This window comes from Mus pahari, chromosome 11, assembly GCF_900095145.1.
Source record: "Mus pahari chromosome 11, PAHARI_EIJ_v1.1, whole genome shotgun sequence".
NCBI classification, from domain to species: Eukaryota; Metazoa; Chordata; class Mammalia; order Rodentia; family Muridae; genus Mus; species Mus pahari.
This window is the reverse complement of record NC_034600.1, coordinates 5701544-5725038: the sequence shown is the minus strand read 5'-3', so window position 1 is coordinate 5725038 and position 23495 is coordinate 5701544. Positions and strand designations below refer to the sequence as shown.

The 23495-nt window shown below is 48.3% G+C and overlaps 1 protein-coding gene across 4 annotated transcripts in view; it reads right to left on the bottom strand.

The window, feature by feature from the left end:
• Slc12a7 (solute carrier family 12 member 7) overlaps nt 1-23495 on the bottom strand; it is an 85884-nt gene that overhangs the window by 29880 nt on the left and 32509 nt on the right. For all 4 annotated transcript variants that reach the window (XM_029543903.1, XM_029543904.1, XM_029543905.1 and 1 more), the window contains exons 2-3: nt 2996-3090; nt 2446-2568 (exon numbers count right to left, since the gene is read on the bottom strand). In XM_029543903.1, the coding sequence (XP_029399763.1) occupies nt 2446-2568; nt 2996-3090 (218 nt within the window). The remainder of the gene's footprint in view (nt 1-2445; nt 2569-2995; nt 3091-23495) is intronic.

The following is a 23495-nucleotide window of genomic DNA, read 5'->3' as shown; positions in this document are numbered from 1 at the left end:
TAAAGCTCTGGGTTTGACAGCCTGGAGACCTGAGCCCAAAGCCAGTGACCATCACGGTACACACTGAAGGGAGAATATATATATATATATATATATATATATATATATATATATATATATATAAAGCAAGAGAAAGACTTAAGCCTTAACCTCATGCACTCCCTATCTTCGAGGCCTGGACACTACTTTCTGGGGTCAGAAGATAAAGCCTTTGTGGGCTTGGATTCTGCAAGCTGGCAGATGAAGAGAGGCCTTTGGGACTTTTTGAGAATTATTTTTATCTTTATTCTGTTGTGCATACATACATGTGTGTTGGTATATGCACATGAGTGAGAATTATTTTCATCCTTATTATGTTATATATACGTATACATGTGTTGGTATAATGCACATGAGTGCAAATACCAATAGAGGACAAAGGAGGACATTGGATCTCTTTGAAATGCAGTCCTAGGTGGTTGTGAGCTGTCCAGCATGGATCTTCTGGAAGAGTAGCAATCACTGGCACTCGTTGAGCCATCTCTCCAACCTGTCTTGTTAATTTTTCAGTTAAACTAAAGAATGTATGTGTACAAGAGCACAGTGTGAGATGGGCATTAGAGACAGCCAATGTCTCTAATAGAAACATAGCAGAAAAAAACTTGTCTAGGCAGGCCATTGATGGGTAGCCTGAGATACACAAACAGCTGCCAGGCCACATGACTTAGCTTCAGATCCCACTGAGACAGGGGCTGGGGAGCTAGCTGTCTGCCCAATATCTTACTGCCTGGGGTCCCCAGACCCTTCAAAAAGGGGATGGCCACCTCTGAACTCTTAGCTTTGTCCAGATGACTCAGACCTGTTTACAGCCCAGAAGCAGCTCAAAAGAAAGTGATTCCTGTCTCTGGGGACAAGCTGTTGTGCCATCAAAGGAGACACCAGAGGCGGGCTCTACTTCTGTCCTGCCAACCCAATGGATCCCTAAGTGGGACATTTTCAACCAAGATAAGCAGCTCTGCTGCGGGCCTAACCGAAATCTAGGCCAGAAACATGTTACCCAGGGAAACACTAGCCAGAGAATTGCCAAACTTTGTGTTAGGGTAAAATATACTATGGCTGTACTAAGTATAATATCCCCAAACCTGGATGTTCTGCTTACAAGGACAGGTTCTTTCCACAATGCCCTTGTGGGCAGCCAAGTCTGCTGGGCTCCACTCTAAGGAAATAAGGACTAAACTGTGGGATCAACCTGAGCAAGGCCTTGACTATGCAGAGTTGAGGCTGAGGGTCAGTTCCAAGATGCATTCAGTCCAGTGTTTGTCCCCTGGCACAAGCCAAGTTTTCCTTGGACATATATACCAGCAGACAAGAGATAGACAGATGGACAAATGGACATTTATCTTCTGAGGCCCAAGAGCCTGTTGGGCCATGGGGCAGTGTTGGGGGCACAAGTAAACCCCACTAACACATTTGAGTGACAAACCTACACTACAGCAGCCCCTAAATTCTCCTTTATAACAGCCCATCATTCAGCAGATCTGGGCAGCTGTGACTCTGCCATCTCAACAGGGTCAGCTCAAGATGTCCAGAGTATCTGGGAGAGGGCAGGAAAAGGCATGGCCCAGACAATGTTTCTAAGAGCCACTTCTCTACTGCCAGGAAGACAGCCCATGCCTCTGTTAACCTTAGCCCTGTCCCCAGAGACCACATGGCCCCAGATCTGAATAGTCTCGAAAGCGCTGAACACTGTGTAGACTTGAAACACAGTCCTGGCCCTGCTGTCTTCACAGCAGGAGGAAAGAAGACAGCCAGTGCCGCTCTGTGGCCTTACTTTCATAGAGCCACAGTCAGGCTGGGTACTGGCTCATGAGAAGCACCTAGGATATGACAAACAGGGAAGATCACCTTCACCTTTGCTCACCAGCATTGAACTCTTCCCTCCAAAGAGAGCAGGGACCTCAGGGAGCTAGAACTGAGGGGAATAAGACTCAAAAGCTTTAGGGAAGGCTTTGAGCCAGACATAACGGCACACATGCCTGGAATCCCAGTAACTGAAAGCAGAGGCAGGAGAACTACTGTGAGTTCAAAGCCAACTTTGGGTGACATAGTGGGCTCCTGGCCAGAGTGAGACTATCTTAAAAACAAATAAACACTGCCACCAAATAGTAAAATGAAACACAAAGTCAGGCCTCAGGCAGGGCTTAGTGCCACTCTTTCTCTTTGGAGCTATATGGGCCCCATGGATGCCCACTCAGAGTATGCAGGGCAGCCTGTAATATGACCTCTAGGACCTTGTCCCTTCCCAGAAGCAGAGGACACTGGAGGTGTCCACCGAGACACAGTACTGTTAAAATTAAGGTGGCCAAGCCTCATGAAGGGAAAGGGTACATGTGATCTGAAAACCTGGCAAGGGTGTTCTCTGTCTAGAAAGCTACAAGACTGCCATCCGCCCGAGAACATATATACCTTGATCTCTCGCCTCCGGCTGTCCTCATCTTCTTCATGCTCTACCACACCCTGGCTCAGGTTGGTATAGTTGGCCAGCTTGTTCAGCAGTGATGACACCATGGGGTTGCTGTCCATCTCTTCCTATGGGTGCAAAGCATCACATAGGTAGGAACCAGGCTCGTCCACACCCCAGGCAGCAGGTCCCTAGTCCAGGAGACCCATCTGTCCCAGGGCTGTGTAGAGTCCAAGAGCCCACAGTCAAGTGAATGGAACCACCCCACCCCCACCTGTGTGCCCCAGAACATCTACCCAGCAGGTCTGGAATCAGAAGTCAGGGGCACTCAGAGAGTCCTCAAGGCTTCAGGAACTGTAAGGAATGCACCTGCCCAGGTTGCAGCTCACTTATCAGAAATAGATAAACTCAGTGGATCTCAGGCAGAAGCACCCTGCTCCTTCCTCATCAGCCCAGGCTGCCCTTGCCTGGGACATGGGAGACGACTACTCCTTTACTTTCCCACAGGTTCTTCACTAATGTACCTTCTTCATGTAGAAACGGAAACAAAATTACCTCAAAAAGTGCCATGTTCTTCCCCTCGAAGTAGCTCTCTCTTTCCACCTCCACATTATTGATGAATGGGCTGTTCTCCCTGGGGTTTCCATCTCCTGTGGAAGATAGTCAGGTTAGTCTCAGGGTTCCAGACCACGCAGGCCCTGAGCCAGGGAGTGGCCAAATCAGTTGGTATGGGACCCTGTATTCTAATTTCTTCCCTGTCAGGGTCTTGGCAGAGATATGCCTCTGAGGGACTCCTTATCCCTCGGTACCCAGGACAGGTCTCATGCAGCCAGGTTCCCAGACCAGTCCCTTCCGCCTCAGTTTCCACATATGAGATGGTACTGTTCTGTGTCTGCTTCTTCCCTCAGGGTAGTCAGGTTCACTGCACACCAGACAGGACTGGTGGGTACTCAAGTAAAGAACACACACACACACACACACACACACACACACACACATACACAGCTTCGGAGAACTGGTTCAGTTTATTGGCGGGAAAAACAAAGGCTATTTAAACCTTTTGGGGGGTGAGTGCAGGCAATTGAGGGTTGTACTGGCTAGTTTTGTGTTAACTTGACACAAGCTGGAGTTATCACAGAGAAAGGAGTTTCAGTTGGGGAAATGCCTCCATGAGATCCAGCCGTGGGGCATTTTCTTAATTAGTGATCAAGGGGGGAGGTCCCTTGTGGGTGGTGCCATCTCTGGGCTGGTAGTCTTGAGTTCTATAAGAGAGCAGGCTGAGCAAGCCAGGGGAGGCAAGTCAGTAATGAACATCCATCCCTCCATGGCCTCTGCATCAGCTCCTGCTTCCTGACCTGCTTGAGTTCCAGTCCTGACTTCCTTGGTAATGAACAGCAGTATGGAAGTGTTCTTGGTCATGATGTTTGTACAGGAATATAGACACCCTTACTAAGACAAGGGTGAATGTACATCATTGGTTGGGACTGGGGTCCTGGGGATGCCTCATTTGCATGAGGAGGAATTTCAGGTGCTGCTGGACATGACCTTATAAGGGGAAAGGAAGCTTAACCTGGCTACAGCTATGTGACCTCCTCTGGTGAGACATGAGTGGGGACACAAGGCTATGTGTGCAGAGAAATACAGGCCTGAGACAGGGAGAGTGATCTTACTCCTGCCGATCTCAGGATCAGGAACAAGGGGCAATAAGAAGGAACACCCCCCCCCCCAAAATCAAGAACAGTCTTAGCAAATGGGGAAATGGAGAAAGGGGAGACAGGTTAGATCCTGCACTTGGACACTCAAGGCCCTTGACAGGCAGGTCCAGTAACCACTGTAATCTTATGATGCCCCGGACGATAGGAGACCACACCTTGGGGGGTTGGATTCCTGAGCATGGAGTACCAAGGCATTGGGCACATGGTCTCGATACCTCATGTTCCAGCTGCCCCAGGATGCAGACATTTGTTCAGTCACAAAAAATATATGGTTACAGTTTGACAGCCATTGAGGCTTAAGTAGGGATCCTGAGGTACTGCGGTCAGAGGTCTGTAGAAAGGGGGCATCCTTGAAGAAGGAAAGAACTGAAGGAGACTGAAGGATTTGAGACCTCTCCCCAAGCCCAGGTCACCTTTTGGAAGTAAGTCTAAGGCTCACAACCTCAGATGACAGAAACAAAGGGCTTCAGGAGGACCAAGAACTGAGTCCTGATGTGACAGCTTGAGTCCCCTGTGCTGGTGTCTGGAACCAAGGTCTTGATCCCTGAGCATATCATGGGTCAGAAGCATAGGGTAGGAGCAGGGCAATGATTCTTTACTTGGACTTTTTCAAGGTAGCTACTTGGAAGGGGGAACCAGGTAAAGATTGTAGACAGCCTCCAGTTGGGTAACAGCAAGTTACATTATGTCCCCTTTCAAGTGCTACTAACCAGACATGTGATTCTTCTGGGGATGACTATCCTCAAAGCCAAGAACCTCACAAACAGATTGGCCCCATTTAAGACTAAAGCCCTCTTTGAGGGAGGAGGCACACACACCGAGGTTTGTTTTGTTTTGTTTTGACAGTAGCTTTGAATTTCAAATTCCTTAAATCCCAATGGGATTATTCTGGCCTTCGGGGAAGGCCCACACACACCTCCCACCCTAGTAGCTAGTTCAGACCGTGGTTTACCATCAGTCCTGATTGGTACCCAAACAGGAGCTGCTGACGCAGGTCCCTGAAGCTCACTAGATCCTTTCTGTCTCAGGATACACCCGACCCAGGTCCTAGTAACAAACTCCAATAATCAAGGTCATCAAGGGTCAGGGAACAAAGGAACACAAAGTGCCCTGCTCTGAATTTAAGTAGGCCCCTAAAATGTGGCATCCGATTACACATGCTAAACCAAAGCAGAGGAGAAACCTTTGTTAGGGCCCACAGTCCAGAAGTGGCTTTGTTCTAATAAGAAATTCCCTCACCAGTACGCACTCAAATGCTATAAGTCACCCCCCAACCCTCCCCACCCATGCCCCATGTCCCAGTCCTCCTAATACATGGCCCTTAGCTCCCCCCAGATCACCAAGGAACTACAGTAAGGTAGGAGCAGAGCTGATGACAGTCTTCTGCAGAGGATTCATGGAGCAGCACAGACTGTTGAGAACAGAGCCACGCTATGTGTGCCTTTGATAAGACAGGAACTCTGAGAACAGGAGAATATACACAGCAAGGCACGATCCCACCCAGAGCTCGTACCCTGTGTGCTCCATATACACTATCCTCCCTAGTGGGGACCTCACACCCTTCGAATTCCTCTCACATCAGAATCTTGAAGCAAGTAGGAGGCGACAAGATTATATGCCACACAGTGGACTGCAGCGGAAAATATGGCTGGCTAGTCCTTTACTGGATTGGTCAGGAAGCTGGGGACAGAGTAAGTCTGCAGATCTGACTATGCAGATATGCTCACCCTTGCAAACTCAAGCAGAGCCTTTCTTTCATACAAGTGAAGGCTTACAGGTCAAGGCACAACCTCCCTGGGTACCCATCAAACCCATGCGCCAGCATCCAGCAGAATAACTCCCTCCCATCTGGAGGCAAGACCCTGTACTATCAACTGTCCCTAATGTGAGATCTCCTCATCTCACCAACTTCAAATCTTACATGTGGCAGGTGTAAGAAAGTCAAGGGACAGATGAAGTCACATGGAAAGAAACAGGAGAGGTGGACCACAACAAGACAGAAACTTAACAGGTATAAGAGCCCTGGTCAAGCTGGGCGTGGTGGCGCACGCCTTTAGTCCCAGCACTTGGGAGGCAGAGGCAGGCGGATTTCTGAGTTCGAGGCCAGCCTGGTCTACAAAGTGAGTTCCAGGACAGCCAGGGCTATACAGAGAAACCCTGTCTCAAAAAACCAAAACCAAAAAAGAGCCCTGGTCAAGAGAGAGCAGAACAGTTCAAATCTTCCAAGGAAAGCCGTGTAAGCTGAAGAGATGCTGGCCAGCCCCAGCATGGCTCTAGAGGGCCTTGCCCTTCTCCCTGATTCCTTCTGCCTTGCTAAAAATCATTAGATTACATTCCTAGAGCTAGCCTCCAAAGCCTATTCCCTTATTTGGCCAATCCTTCCTCCTGAACCTGGCTACCAAAGTCCAGCTATCAAAGTACTGAAGCCTAGCGATTAAAAAGCCCCCTTTGGCTCACCCTAATTACCATGCCCAATTAAAATTAAACACCTCATCCTAACACTTCCTATTTTATCTTTATAAGTCGCCAATTGGCCATGTCTGTCTCCTCTCTATTCCAAGCCAGTCCTTTGTCCTCAAGGACAAATAACCCTCTACCCTCTCTCTTGCTCCTCTCCGATCATCCTTTATCTACTACCTTTGTTTCTTATTCCCTACCATTTGTCCCTGTGGCAAATAAGTCTCCTTCATGCTGAGAACAGGTCTTGGGAATCCTGAGCCAATACTTTTCCTTTCATAACCTTTAACCTATGTAAATATTATGCTAAATACCCAAAACATTATAAGCAAACACAGAATCCTCATTGTTCAGTTCCTTCTCCAGAGTATGGGTAAAGCATTCTAGAACAGCATCCCAGGTCTTCCAGTAAAAGATACAAATTTGGAGCTGGCGAGATGGCTCAGTGGTTAAGAGCACTGACTGCTCTTCCAAAGGTCCCGAGTTCAAATCCCAGCAACCATATGGTGGCTCACAACCATCTGTAACGAAAACTGGTGCCCTCTTCTGGTGTGTCTGAAGACAGCTACAGTGTACTTACATATAATAAATAAATTTAAAAAAAAAAAGAAAGAAAGAAAGAAAAAGATACAAATTTAACAAACACCCAACTACACTGTGGACAGTGGAGGCCAGTTTCTACCCCTCCAGGAAAGGGAGAGCCAGATGAGCCCTGAGGCGTGACACATCTGAAGAATGAATGGAAACTCTGGGCTTTTCAGGGTGTGTATACATGTTACCCACGTGCATTCGCATGTATAGCTTCCTACCTCTGTCAGCTACCAGGTCAAGAAGCAGGGAACACTAGTAACTAAATGTATTCTCAGCACCTACAACTGTCTTGCTAAGCTCATTTTCCACTTAGGTTACAGAGCTAAGGCAGGGGGATGGATGCTAAGACTAAATGTAACCAGGAAATGTCAGTGATGTCAAAAGCCAAGAGGCACCATCTGCATAGTCCCCCCATGACCACTTCTGAGGCCATCCATCTAAGCATCAACTGATGGGAGCACAGACACACACAGGCATCTGAGGACCACCCAAGCCATGGAGACCGGCTATAATATCTTCGTGTACAGACCAGGGGTCAGGCTAGAAGAAACTGCCTTGGGAAACAATGGGGGATACACAGCCTAGTGGGGTAGGCACAGCTGAGTTATTGAGGGGTCACAGCTATCATAGCATAGTTAAGGATAGCTGGACAGCAAACATTCTTTTTTTGTTTGTTTGTTTTTCGAGACAGGGTTTCTCTGTATAGCCCTGGCTGTCCTGGAACTCACTTTGTAGACCAGGCTGGCCTGAAACTCAGAAATCCACCCGCCTCTGCCTCTCAAGTGCCGGGATTAAAGGCATGTGCCACCACGCCCGGCTGACAGCAAACATTCTTTTTTTTTTAAAGATTTATTTATTATATGTAGGTACACTGTAGCTGTCTTCAGACACTCCAGAAGAGGGCGCCAGATCTCGTTACGGATGGTTGTGAGCTACCATGTGATTGCTGGGATTTGAACTCAGGACCTTCGGAAGAGCGGTCAGGTGCTCTAACCTGCTGAGCCATCTCACCAGCCCCGACAGCAAACATTCTCGATCCTATGTCTCAGTGGGGTGTTCCCATCATGCCACTATCCAGACTGTAGGGCCCACAGGCACAAGCCTGCAGTTCCTGCTGCCCAGAAGGCAGAGGCACACAGAAAAATTCCAGAATGAAGCCAAGATAGCAGGCTTTTTGTGGTGACATCACAACGCTATATGACCTGGTGAAGCTAAAATAAAATCTTTGTTGTGTGAACAGTAATCCTCTCACCTGGTAAATGCTATAGAGATTCTGAAAGAAAATGTGGTTTTTGGAGAGGGTGTGTCCCAAAGAGCCTCACAGCCTTTACATGTGTGAGAGACAGATGCAAGAGAAGGGAAAGGGAAAGAATATTTCATCATGGGAAAATGTCCCATGCAGAGAGCTGAAGCCAAGCATGGGAGAGACTTCTTCGCATTCTTATGATTTTCTGATGTCAGGAAACAAGTTAATATCAGGTTTTAAAAAGTCAGGTGTGAGCTGGGCGTGGTGGTGCATGCCTTTAATCCCAGCACTTGGGAGGCAGAGGCAGGTGAATTTCTGAGTTCGAGGCCAGCCTGGTCTACAGAGTGAGTTCCAGGACAGCCAGGGCTATACAGAGAAACCCTGTCTCGAAAAACAAAAACAAAAACAAAGTCAGGTGTGGTAGTACACACTTTTAATCCCAGCAATTACGAGGTAGAGGCAGATAAAAGTTCTGAGAGTTGCTAGCCGGCTTGGTCTACATGTCAAGTTTTAGGCCAGCCATAGCTACACAGTGAGAATCTGTTTTGAAAACAAAACAAAACAAAACAAAAAAAAGCATATACAAATGCAACACACTCTGGTATCACCAGCTCTGAGGACACAGAGGACCAGGGTGTGACTCATAGCCCAACAACCCTCCAGAGGGTCAAGAGACAGGGTTTCAGATTCTCCCTCAGATGCTCAAATGGAGCCAACTCAAGCTCATGACCTTGAACAAAGTCTCTGCGGCTCACCTCCAGCTCAGCTCAAGTTACTAGTCTCCAGGGAGGAGGGCTACATGGAAAGACACAGAAGGGCAAAAGCTCTACAGAAATGGTACCTCCAGCCTCCACCCATAGCCTGAATTTAGGAGTCACCTGCCTGGGTCTTTCACAAAGGGCAGCCACAATGCTGTTCTGAGCAGCCACAGCTGGTGTGCTCAAACTTTTTCTGACCCTTTGCCCAGATGCACAGGTATAGTGATGACTACTCATCTAAGGAAACAGCACTCCCACAGCTTGACCAACACTCCCAGGGAGAGGTGGCAAGACACTTGCGAAGCTGTCGACATTTAAACAACTGTTCAGTGGGCAACTGTTCAGTGGGATGACTGTACAGGATGGTCAAGGGCTGCCAGACCTGGAAAGAAATGTAAGGCTACAAACAGGTGCTGGGGAGACTGGGGTAGACATGACACACAGCCTCAACCTGGCTCACAGTAAGTCATCCACTATGGCAGCTCGTAAAATCTGACTTTTCATTTCATCTCTTATCAAAGTAATATATGAGTGTACAATGCAGAAATACAGACATGCATGTGCGCACACAAACACATGCACTCGTACACACATACAATGCGTGTACACACACATATATATACACACTCATATACTTGCACATACACAGATGCAAACCTTAAAGACAGTAAAACAAATTGTCAGAATTTCAGTATGTTCCTCCAGTTGGGGGCTGTGCTAAAGACAATAAGTCTGCATTCAACCATTCTCTCTACTTCCCCCTAGTCCCAATTACACCAATTCTTTAGCAGATACACCCATCATCAAAGCCCAAGCTCTGGCTGGGCAGATCCAAAGAGATTACATCACAGGAGGGATCACACCTAAACCAAACAGATGGGAAGTATTAATGGTACCTCATCCTCAGGTCATTGAAAAGGCATCTAAAGGTCCTCCCTTCCTAATTCCACCAGAGTCACAGAGATGATTAATTAAGAATCAAACAGGGACTGGAGAGATGGTTCAGCACTTAAGAGCACTGATTGCTCTTCCAGAGGTCCTGAGTTCAGTTCCCAGAAACCATGGTGACTCACAACCATATGTAATGGGATCTGATGCCCTCTTCTGGTATGTCTGAAGAGAGCGACAGGGTACTCATATACATTAGAGAGAGAGGCAGATAGATAGTTGGTAAAGATAGAAATAGATACAGACAGATACATAGGTGATAGATGATAGAGAATAGATAGATAGATAGATAGATAGATAGATAAATTTAAGTCTGAATCATATTTTTGAGAGGATATTTGACACTTACAGTCTGCACAAAGGAAACCTTGATTTAAACACACACAACAACCAAACACTCACAGCCAGAGCTCAGGAGTCACCAGAGCTGAAAGCTGTTGAGCTCCAAAGCAAAGCTGCTCACCTGAAGTGGTGTCTCTGTGTGTCAGACTACATAAAACAACTAGAAGCATCTTGAGCAGAGAACAGCTGAGTACACAGCTGCCAAGGAGGCAGAGGGATGGATGGCATGAGGAGGAGTGGGTATTAGGTCAAGTACCCACTGACAGCCAAGCACTTAAACATGGCCTCTCCACCAGCTGGGAGGAAATCTAGGCACCAGTGCTCTGCACGTAGGTGCCAAGCAGACAGACTCTCCGCCTATGGGTAAGATCAGGTGGCCAGGTCATGAGACCACAAGGCAACCTCTCCACCCTAGGAAGACAAACTTTTCTGATAAACCTCCACACTTGTGGACCAGAAGTGATCCATTTCCCTCATTACAGAAGTACTTCTAAAAACCTGTCTATTTTACACGTGGTTAGCAATGGCCTGGCATTTACTTGGTGACAGAACAACCAGAAAGGGGTCACTCAGAAGTCACGGGGCAGGAGGAGCCCAGAACCCTCCATAGCTGATGGGGAGACAGAGAACACTACTTGGAGACACCTGGGGTCTGTAAGGGTTGGTGATGGAATAGAGATGCAAGTAAGTCATTCAGCTCTCCCCACTTTTCGGCCTCACAGTGTATCTTTGATGGCTGATTTTGTCATTAAGAAATGTGGCAGAGTCTGATGGCTGGGATGCAGGCCTTTAATCAATCACAGCACTCAGGAGCAGGTTGATCTTTGTGAGTTTGAAGCCAGCCTGGTCTAGGAGTCCTAGGACAGCTAGAACTATATAGAGAAACCCTGTCTCAGAAACACAAAAATAAAACAACAATAACAAATGACAGGTAAGGATCTTCAGCCATAAAATCTAGAATATAACAAATGACTTATGGATGTACTCTCTCCTCCCTGCAAGCCTCACTCGTGGAAACAACAGAAAGACAAAGACTGCTTGGCTGAGCTGTCATGTATCTGCTGCAAACCCCAGAGCCTCTGAGCCCACAGACCCACAGGTCTTGGGACACAGAAGAGAGGACCTAAAGTACTGAGGGAATTTTCGTTTAGAGTAGAGGGGGCCACAAACCATGGAGGTTCCTCGTGAAGGCAAGCACTTCTACGAAACCTTCCAGCAGAGCTGGTGCCTGGATTGGTAACATCATGTATAACTATAAACTGGTCAACTACAGAAACATCAAAGAACCTCAAAACCAAGGGAAGACAGACAGACTCCTAGAAAGATACGACTGGAGGTACCATGCCTCTCTTGTGCCACATGCAGCTAACTTCTGACATCAACATCCTGTGGCCTTTGAGATGCATATATAAGGGTGTCAGGCATCTCTAGCAGCCAGTGACTCCGTAATCCTTCACTGCCCCAATTGGCAGCCAGGGCCTACTGCCTGTGTTATACCTACTCCCTGCCAGCTGATGCCTCGGCGGCAAAGGACCGTTCCAAGGGCAGCCAGCCTGAACAGAAACCAGAGAGGGCGGTATATCAGCTGACCGCGCCTCCTGTCATTTGTCAAAAGAGAAAGAGAAATTAAAGGGCTAAATGTCAGACCCAAAGGCTAAAGGGTCTGACTGTGGACAATTCAGTGAAGGAGATAGGGCCGCCAACTCGCTAAGGGAGAGACCTAGTATCTTTAGTCAGGGTTTCTATTCCTGCACAAACATCATGACCAAGAAGCAAGTTGGGGAGGAAAGGGTTTATTCGGCTTACACTTCCATAGTGCTGTTGATCACCAAAGGATGCAGGAAGCAGGTCAGAAAGCAGGAGCTGATGCAGAAGCCATGGAGGGATGTTCTTTACTGGCTTGCCTTCCCTGGCTTGCTTAGCCTGTTCTCTTATAGAACCCCAGACTACCAGCCAGAGATGACACTACCCACAAGGGGATCTCCCCCCTTGATCACTAATTGAGAAAATGCCTTGCAGCTGGATCTCTTGGAGGCATTTCCCCAAATGAAGCTCCTTTCTCTGTGATAACTTCAGCCTGTGTCAAGTTGACACAAAACTAGCCAAACACCTAGAGAGGAGATAGAGTAGAGGGGCCTCAGACAACTGCCCCCAGTGATCAGGTTAACAGGGCTGAATACTGGAACAGTGAAAGACCCAATGTTATACTAAAGGACAGGCAGTCATCCAGCGAACCCTTCCTCCCAGACCCAGACCCAGGGGGGAAATGAAATGATCCCCACAGAAGAAACTCTACAGGACCTGACCTTACTCCCATGACGTCAGGTTACCAGAAATGAGTAAGTGTAAGAAACTCTTATAAGGACAACTAGATATCCTGAGGACTCCTGGGACAGGATAGAGACACTAAGACTCTGATCTTTCAAAGGACCAGGATTCAATTCCCAGAACCCACAAGGTGACTCACAACCAACTGTAACACCAGTTCCAGAGTACTAGGTGGCCTCTTTTTGGCCTCTATGGGCACAAGACACTCATGGTGCATAGACATACATGTAAGTAAAACATGCATGGAAAACAAGGAAACCCCACAGAACCTAGACATCAGTGGACAGAGACCCTCCGGGAAATATGGCAGTAGTCGCAGAGAGAGTAGCATCCTAACTCTTTAGTGCTGACTAGCTGCAGCACAGCTCCATAATACTGACACGAGGTCAGGCAGACTGTATCATTCCTACCTGGCACCAGGAGGTCCAGCTCCTGATCAGCCACCCCAACAACCTACCAACCTCGGAACCCTCACTTAAAGGACCCATCTGCTGTAACACCCTGTTACCCGACCTGGATGGTCAGGTTGTTGTCTGGGCATCCCGTCTATGACATAAAGGGGATTAGCCACTGTTACCACCATACAAGGGCTGGCAGTTCTGTGGACACCGCCCACAAGCCCATGTATCCTCATAGGCTGCAGTTCTTCACAGGGGAAAAGCCACTCCAAGGCCTCCTATGAAAACTCACCATCACGGCCCTGGGCCCACAGAGATCCATGGAGTTTTCTTACAAGTGCATCAGATGCTTTGGGAAGACATGTTATATGAAGGCTACAGGATATGTTCAACTTGGAGAAACACCTTGGTTTTTCACTTTGTCATCTTACATGGGGACAGCCCTATGTTAGCCTAGAGACAGTTGCTCACAGATGCCCACTAGATATAGGCTGTCCCTGCTTCATAGATGTCCAACTGAAGCCTGATGCATTTTAAAGTGTATGGATAACCAGAGATAATAGTAAGCATAATGCCCCGGAAAGTCACCATGCTGTGTTTGGTTGTGACCTGGATGTGACAAACAAGGTTGTGTTTGGATGCCACTCACCTGTGGAAATGCAAATTTACTGACTTTTAACAAAGACCAGCATCTACCCACCTTCTACTTAGAAACCCCTAACATGTGTGGTTACTGGGAATTGAACTCAGGACCTCTGAAAGAGCAGTCAGTGCTCTTACCCACTGAGCCATCTCTCCAATCCCCTCAAATATGTCTTAATGGACTCCTCTAAAGCATGCAAATGTGGCATCCCTTTTCAGCAAGCAGGTAACAAAATGCAGTTTACTCCTGTAGCTGCAGTCTCTCCAGTCCCACTGAAGGAGGGACTAAAGGCTTCAAGCTTTAGGAACCCAGTCCCTTCAGAGATTCTATGTAAGAGAGGTGTGCACATAGGGCAGAGGTGGCCAGGGTCCTGGGCACGGGAGGAGACAACCTCTCCACTAGATAAGCATCAGGTATTTGTGAAATCCAGCCAAGTTTCATAGGCATAGCCAAGCGGTGCCAGAACCACCACTGGCCCTCAGCCCAGGATCTGTTCCAGGGTAGCAAGTTGATTCCCCACTCCCAGCCTGCTCCCTGCAGAGTGGTGTCTTAGTAGGGAGAAACCAGGCACAACCTGGCAGGCCCCCAGACCCATTCATAGGCAGCCAGGCCTTAACAGCTCGACCCAGACATAGCCTCCTCCCACCCTTGTTCTTCCTGAGGCAGGCAGGGCTCCACTTCAGGACATTACTACTAATCACTCAATGCTGAAGGGAGGGATAGAAAGCAACCCTGGAGACTCAGAGCCATATCCCCTGATAGGTTGAGGAGGCTGGCCAGTAGAGCTGACTGCAAAGGCCAGCGGCCTCCTCCCTTTCCTGCCATCAAGTGTAGGAGGAAAGTCTACCCAGCTTAGCAACACTAGAGATGGGGCATGGGTCACAGAGGAGCTGAGTTTGTGTACAGAGGCCTGGGGGAGGAGGTAGGCAAACTGTTTAGCTCACAGGCCTGGCTACTAAGCACCCACAACAAAATGAAGTCCCGCCTGGTAACCTTAAGGTGCTCTTTGGCTTCCTAAGGATGGCCTACCCCAAGCCAAAACCATCACCATAAAACTACCCTGGTGGATGCATTGTGAAATGGTTTTGTGCTAGAATGGGTTTCAGAGTTCCGGGGCCTTGAAAACTCAAAAGAATACCCACCGGCTCTTGACTGCCCTCCAGATTCTCAGAACCTTCACATATCCTAAAAATCCAGCAACCTGGAAAATCCAGGCCAGCAGGACAGACGATAGAGCATGGTTAATGAGAGAAAGCCATAGGCTGACTGACAAGACCCCAGGCTGACAGCTTTCCACTTTCAACAGCAAACTGCTGGCTGAATGAACAACGCATTCTGAAGAGAAAACAAAGGAAATATTGAGAAACAAGAACCACCCACAGTAAGAGGGCCACTTACTTCTTATGGCATTTTCCATGCACATTCCTCTAACCCCTGTCTCCCATCTCAGGTTTCCAGGACAGAGAGGTCCAGTCAAGAGCCACTCTGTCCTTCAGGGAACAGGCCCAGTCCTTTCCCATCTGTTCCGAGTCCTGCTCAAGACTTTCAGGCCCGACTTGGCCTCTCTGTCACTCTGATTCAGTGTGGGAACTTTTGAAGTTAGTGGCTTAGAGTGTTTCCTCTGCACTCAGACCCAGCCCCACCTTCTTCCTGCAAAGCAATACACTTTGCTTCAAGGTTGCACTGATGCTGGGCTGCGGATGGGGCTCTAATGCACAGGCAGGAGAATATTTGCACCAGAGTGGCAGGCAGCCCCACTTCTCTCCACAAGGCTCCATGGGAACAGGTCCAGGTTTAAGCAGAAACTGTCAAACCAGGTGTGTGAGCAAAGCTAATGCCTAGGAGGGCGGGAAACCCTGCAAACCTTGGTTAGTACCTAAATGCACAACTAGTTGTCCACTCTCCTGCTCGCCCTAACCTAACTCAGTAGCACCATGTCTCACATAGCTTGAAAAGCAAAGATTCTCAGAGGAACAGTAAAAAGGTCTGGGGGCCCAGAGAGTAGTAAAGCAAGGCTTCCCAAACGATGTGGCGAGCCTGTTCTACCTCCTACCCTAGGATTAGTAGGACTGTCCCCAAAACGTGACCATAAAGGTCACTGGTATTCCTTATGTCCACTTACAAGGCAGCCTGGGTAGGCATCTCTTCCAATAGGCTTTTAAATCTATGTTCAAATCAGCTAAAACACAGAGAAGCAGAGTGGAGCCTTGTAGCCTGCCATCCAAGAGATTCTATGCAAAGCAGCAGCTAATTCAGACAAGTGGTCAGAGCCTGACACACTACAAGTACACACAGCATGTATCTACATACATACACATGCATATGCTTACACATGTGTACTCATGCACACTCACACATATACATGTTTTCACCCATTCATTAGTATATACCATAATTATATATACACTGCATTTATGTGTGCATACCATGCACATGTGTACATAGAAACGTGCCCACTGTTCATCTGCATGGCAACATACTCTTCACACAAGGCCAAAAGAAATTAGAGCTCCAGACTGTTCCATTGTGGGGGGCAAACCCCAGGACATTAGTCATCTATGGGATGACAGCCCTAGAAGCTACCTAAGCAGTGTGTAGGTCTGGGACTTTTAATCTAAAAAGGTATATCCTTCAGGAAGATAACCTCTGGTGACCTCAGTCTCCAACATCCCATGTCACACAGCCATGATCCTGTCTCTCTTCCCCAGAGACCAGAGCATCATCAGAGCTGAGAAGGAGCATGCTGTTCCCCAAATGCCCAGACGATAGAGGTCCACAACAAAGCAGAGGAGGATGGAGCCTGTGCAACCCTACATCAGCCCCACAGGACACCAGTCAGATCCTCCCAGGGGCAGCTTCAGTTACATACTTGTCTGGGCTGTGGTCAAGTCCCTCCATTAAATGAAAAGGGAAACCCAAGAGCCACCGGCACTCCCTCCTCTGGCCTCCAGAGCACTCAGTCCTCCCCAGTGATCATCAGATGTTTCCTGAGCCTCCCTGAAAGCCAGGCCCAGCCTGCTGGCGCCAGAGACCCACAGAAGGATGGGCCTAAAGATGAAAGGTCACAGCTGCCTTTTTAAGAGACGAGGCCCTGGTGAGGAAAACTGAGGCACTGAGAAACGCTCAAAAGTCATATTTGCCATCTTCAGAAATGGGTCATTCTAAAACAGGCAGACATCAAAGACAGGCGCTCAGACCACCATAAGGCCAGAGATGATGACTCCCAAGCCCCTGCATTGAACTAGCAAGGAAGTGAAAAATGTGTCTAACTATGAAAACACAGGTCTGGACTGTTACCCTTTTCTTCCCTAGAATTCCTCAGACCCTTCCTCATGGGGCTGTAATAAAACGCATGTATGGTTTTGAGAATATCAGATCAAGAAGTGGCACTGCCAGCTCATATCCCAATACACCAGTCCACCTCTACACCTAACCCAATGGTTTTCTTAAAACAAGCCTACCCAAGGAGAAAACAGCCTTGGTACCCCAGCAACTGCCTGGTGGCACCAGTCTTGCCTCTCACCTATAGGCATCCTAGATCCTAAGACACCAGCACCAGCTGCACAGGCCCTTACTTAGGAGAGACATGATTCTATAGAAGCCTGCAGCCAAAGGGGACATCTGACATGCTTACTAAGCATCTCAGATCCAGGGACAACACAACTACCTACTCAGAAGCCCCAAACCTATACTTGCTTGTGGCCTGGCCACCATGGACATACACATGAACAGACATCACCTCATCACCTCATCACCAAGGTGGACCTGCCATTGAGCAGAAATGGAAGGCTTATCTGCACAGCCCAGACCCTACCCTAAAAGGCAGTTTCCCTTCTTTGCATAATAGGGAGGTAGTAAACTTTATGACTGATCCCTAGAGGGGACTCAAAGTCAGCATCCATTAGGACCTGGCACCTCAAGCCACCACAGTCAAGACTATCTACCTACTACTCCTGAGTGTCATCCACTCCTGTCTACACAGGGCTTCCTTTCCTCTACATAGAGGAGTCTTCCCTCTGAAGTCCAGTCCAGCAGGACTCACACTCCAGTGGCTGGACTCACACTCCATTGGCTGCCTCTTGTGTAACTATCACTCCAAATGACAGAGAACTCCACCCAGCCACTTGGCCAGGGCCAGAAGCTTAGGAACAGTGGTTAATACTTAACACTGTACACCAAACTTTGCCCTCTAGGCTTGCAAAGGCAGGGTTTAATGTCTGAAGAGCAACAGGAACTGCAGGCTGTCTAGCCAGCTGCACTCTCTGCTATACTGCTGGGTGTCTGACCCCATGCTGTACCCAACTGTATAACTAGCAAGAGGGAGCCATTGTCTCAAGCACCAGAAGGCAGCAGGCCTGGCCCAATGCCTCTGCCCCTCAAAACTGGAGCCTGCCACGACACTCCCAGGTCAGACCTTATCTGCCAAGGTGGTGGTCATACATCTTTACTCCTTGACCTTTCTCTCCCCGATTCTCTGCCTGCCAGGCAAAGTGAGACAGCTCCCAAATGGTTTTGAAGGTGAATACTTAGGTCTGAGATGTTTTCTGGGGTGCAGCAAAAATCCAATCACTGCTGCCTACGTCTGCTTCTCCTCAGTCAGAGTCTAACACCCAAAGCAGCTGTTGTTTGTTGTAGGTTATACCTACAACACCTGTAGTGTACTAGGAACAGCAGGCAACTTCACAGTACCACACCCAGCACAAACAAGTGAATTAATATGCTAAGGACACACAGCCCAGCAGCTCACTCACACAGCCCAATGCTACTCACTGCTGGCTGCCTCCTAAGGGAAGTCTCTCCATACTAGAACCCATGGTAGCCCTGCTCTGATAGAGTTGCCTCAGCCACTGTGGCATGCACACACTTGCACATAAGACTCCACCTGCCAGGCTCAAGGCCATCTATCTTAAGGAATTCCCCGAGGCCACCTCAGCACCCCATGGCTACCCTGAGTCACCACCATCAAAAGCTAAGTTAATCCTTAGCCTAGGCCCTTCACAAGTCTCCTAAGGCTACACGGCTGACTTTCTGGAAGCCATCAGTTTGTCTCTGCCATCACTGGCGAGTGGCCCATATCATCCCTGAACACCCTACCGGGAATCTTCATTGCTCCCATGTCCCAAGGAACACATGCCCACTCTCCCACTGCTCCAGCAGGCAACAGATCAGCATTGTACCTATGTCCCCTTGACACCCAGCCCCACAGAACTCACTCTCCATCACGTATTGCCCTATATATCATATTAGGTTCCTATTGTGCCAGGTCACAGATGCACCAGGCCCAAGAGAGACATCATCTTACCAGGTTATCTTTCTAGATCAATATGACTACGATGCCCCAGTGCCCAGACAGCCCAAGTCTGCTTGGCCTTAAGGGCCTTAAGGGACCCTTCATCACAGGAGCTGTCTCTTCAACCCTTTGGAGCAGTTAAGACATCCACCCAGCACAGTGGTCAGGAAGGCTGGGCGACATTTCAGAAAGGACGCATTTCCAGGTCTGGGAGGACCCTCAGATTAATTAAAAAAAAAAAAAAAAAAAAGGCAATGACTGTAAAGAGACCATTCAAATGCCTCATCAGTCCTGAAGGCCATGCCAGTGATACCAAGCCACTTGCTAGGCAGTCTGGCTATGGAAAATGGCAATGCCTAATACCATGTGACCTTCCATTGGGGAGGAACCAGCTCCCCTAACCCTCACGTGCTCACACAATGCATATATGCATGCTCACACACATGAACATGGGCCTAGCAAGATAACTGATACTGACACCTGTACCACTGATTCCTAAGGGAAGGGCCTGTGGCACGGATACAGCAAAGAGGTAGGGCGCAGCCCACAGCCACCTGGGTTGCCAGCAGTCACCTGTTCCTCCAGATCCTTTGTTTCCTCTCCAACTGTTTTGTGCAGCTTTGTCCTACAATATGAATACTGGTGACCAAAGCCATGGCCCCAAGGCAAGCAAGCACCCTACCACCGAGCAATAAACAACCCAGCACTTTCTTTGGTTTGAAAAGGGAAACAGTGCATGTTTCCCTCTGACTCTGATTCCACACACATCAGGCGCTGCTATCCCTGTAAATGACCCTCAACCCCACCATGAAGAACTCCCAAAGGTATTAGGGTCCGTGCTCACACATTCAGCCCCACTTTCAAGGACTCCAGGCAAGACAGTGAGTGAGAAGGCCCTGTGCTCACCAGCCCCTGCACCAGTGTGACACACCCTTTTCTGAAAATGCCAGATGAGGCTTTTAGTTCTTGTCCTAGCCTAGCAGAGCAGGGCCTCAAGTCCCCTGCTCAGTCCCCTTCCTAACTAACTGTACACTTCTCTGAATCGTTACGTCCTAACTGTGACCCCTGTCAACAGCAGCCCTGAGGGCACAAAACACTATCCACTGCCCAGCCTCAACTCAACCTCCAGACAGGACAAAGGTAACTCAGGACTGTCTCCGTTAGTGTATCAGGGGACAGGGCCACCTCTACCAAGAGAGGTTCCCAGGTGACTAACATGAAGTCAGCTACAGAGCATAATACCACGTGGATGGAATCTGAAAGGGGACCTGCAACCAGACTAGAAGGAAGCCTGCACAGACGTCAGATTTGACCTGGAGTGGAAGGGCCCCCAGGTAGTGATTACCTTGCAATAAATCCAGAAAGACTCCATTGTGGAATTTCTTTTCCCAGGCCTGGGACACCTCACTAAGGGCCCTGCACATTCCCCTGACAGGTTCCCTATTGAGATCTAATGATGCCCAACTCTGATAGGAAGGGCCCTAGCCGCAAGCAGTGTCCTCTCCACTGATAAAAAAAATTCCAACAATTTCTGAGTTCAAGGCTAGCCTAGTCTACAAAGTGAGTTCCAGGACAGCCAGGGCTATACAGAGAAACCCTGTCTCGGGGGAAAAAAAAAAAATCCAACAGAACACCAAGAACGCACACGTCCTTTCCACTTCCAGAAGAATCTCACAATAAATAAAATCTAGGTCCAACATCTGTCCTGCAGAGAGGCTGAGAGATAATGTTCCCTGTCCAGACACACAATCCCAAGCCCTTCTAGAACACATGCTTAAGAGAAGGGCTCTGAGCGAAGGGGAAACGGAAGCTAAAAAAAAAATCTGACGAAGCAAAATGTGGATGTCACACCACGCCTGCCCTCTCCTTGCCCAATCCATTTTCACTATAGGTGTTGGGAGGCTAGCTCCTCACACAGGGACAGGGACTTTATAAGTACACACACACACTATCTACAATATAGGACCAACTGCATTTCTGCCACTCAACTGCCAGCCCAGGCCCTGCCTGGGACTCACAGCACCAGGGGAGGTCAAGGTTAGGACGAAGCCTGATGTATGGCCCACTTCCTATCCTCACACTACCTGTATCCCTGGTAGAATAGAAGCTGCACCAGGCCCAAGAGGGCTGTGGGTTCCCTATAGCCACGTGTTCACAGCTTGAAATCCCTAGGCAGACTAGACAGAATGTGGGTCAGATGTCAGACCCACATTCTGGGTCCAAAGACACGGGCTGTGTAAGCTGGATAGCCTATAAGGGTCCAGTTCAACTCCAGCCTGGATCTGTATAGATCTAATGAGGTCTCCAAACACACTCCATCACAAGCAACATGCAGGAGACATGTCTAGAAAATGGTACTTCCAAGAACTACCAAGGAATATAGGAGGCAAGACAGGGCTGCAGTGTACAAAGATGACTCCTGTGGTCAGGCAAGTTGGCTCTGGCCTGTTGCCCACACACATACCCACATACATGAACATACAAATGCCCACACACATGGTACACAGCCAAACATTGAAAAGCCTTCATCCTGCCTGTACAGGACTTTCCCACCAAAAACTAGTATGAGGTCCCTCCCCTACTCCTGGCTGGTACCTGGCGCTCCTGTTAGAAATGAGGACAAGATGGTCCAATGGCCGACCCAACTTGGGATCCATCTCAAAAGGGGGCACTAAGGCCTGACACTATTACTGATGCTATGATGTGCTTACAGACAGGAGCCTGACATGGCTGTCCCCCGAGAGGCCCTACCAGCAGCTGACTGAGATAGAAGCAGATACTTAAACCCAACCATTGAACTGAAGTCAGGGACCCTTATGGTTGATTAGGGGAAAGATTGAAGAAGCTGAAGGGGAGAGCAACCCCATAGGAAGACCAGCAATCTCAACTTACCCAGACCCCGTGGAGCCCCCAAAGACTGAGTCACCAACCAGGAACACACATGGGCTAGTCAGAGGCCCCTGGCACAAATATAGCAGAGGTCTGCCTGGTCAGGCCTTAGTGAGAGAAGATGTACTTAATCTTTGAGAGACTTGAGGCCCAAGGGAAGGGGGAGGCCTTGGGAGTGGAGGCAAGGGGTTATGGGATGGGATAAGCAACTGTGGGAGGGGGAACTGAGAGGTGGAGGGGGGACTGAGAGGTGGAGTCAGTGACCAATGACTGGAATGTAAATAAGTAAAATAATAAAAATTGAAAACAAAAATAAATAAATAATAACTAAAAATTAAAAAAAAGAAAGAAAGAAAGAAAGAAAGAAAGAAAGAATGAATTCAGGACAAACCCCAGCAGACCTGTGACTACAACACAGTCATCCCTGTCATGGTACTGTGGCTGAAGTTTCCAAAATTATCTTTATAGAAATATTAAGTATACAGAGCACCAAAATGAAAGTTCTATATAAGCCCAGTCAAGTTACTCAAGTTCAGCTTGGAGCGTGAAAGGATTGTTAAAACACGTAAACTCAGGATGTGGCTCAGTTGATAGAGCATTTGCCTAGCAAAGTACCAAGCCCAGGTTCAATCCAGACCAGCAATACATTTAAAAAACAAAACAACAACAACAACAACAACAACAACAAAAGTGGGTGTGGCACATTACAGTAATACAAGCAGTGGGTAGAGGCTCCCAATGAGGAAGGAGTTCAAGGTCATCTTCAGCTACAAATTGAATTCAAGGCTACAAAAGGCCTTGTCTCAAAACAGCTAATGAATTAAATCAAAAGTGCATGCTTGTCCTCTTGCTAACCTAAACAGTGCAAATCGTAGGAAGCCAGACAGTTACTTCCCTTCCTAGAAGCTGAATCCTCAGCCCTGACTGATGTCAGGCACCACTTGAGAGTCCTGATACTGTAGGAAACAAGAAATGAATCAAAAGGAAAATTACCTCTGCCTGAGACATTAATCATATAGAATGTCTGCAGATGTGTAGAATTGTCTGCCTCAGGCCACTGGGCACCAGGAAGGGTTTTTGGGGCTTTACTCTGGGGGTCTCTGTGATGCTGCTGACCCTCCACAGTTCCCTGGCTGATGTACACTGAGTTTGGACTTCTAGATTCTGCCTCCACCTTACAACTGATTTTATGTGTTTAGCCAGGCTGCAGCCCTGAGACATAGCATGCTTTGTGCAGAGAAAGCTGGGCAGTCCAGCATGTCATGGAGAGGGTCACAGAGTGAGAAAGGCAGGCTGCTGACCTGGGCTAGGCCACTTCCGGGCCAGCACTCCTATTCTGTGACTGCAGGTTCCTAAAAGTGTGACTAGAGGAAAGCCTGTATTCTGGGCAGCAAAAGCTCTGAGGCCATATAAAAGATCCATCTCTTGAGGATTGCACCCTCTTTTCCTT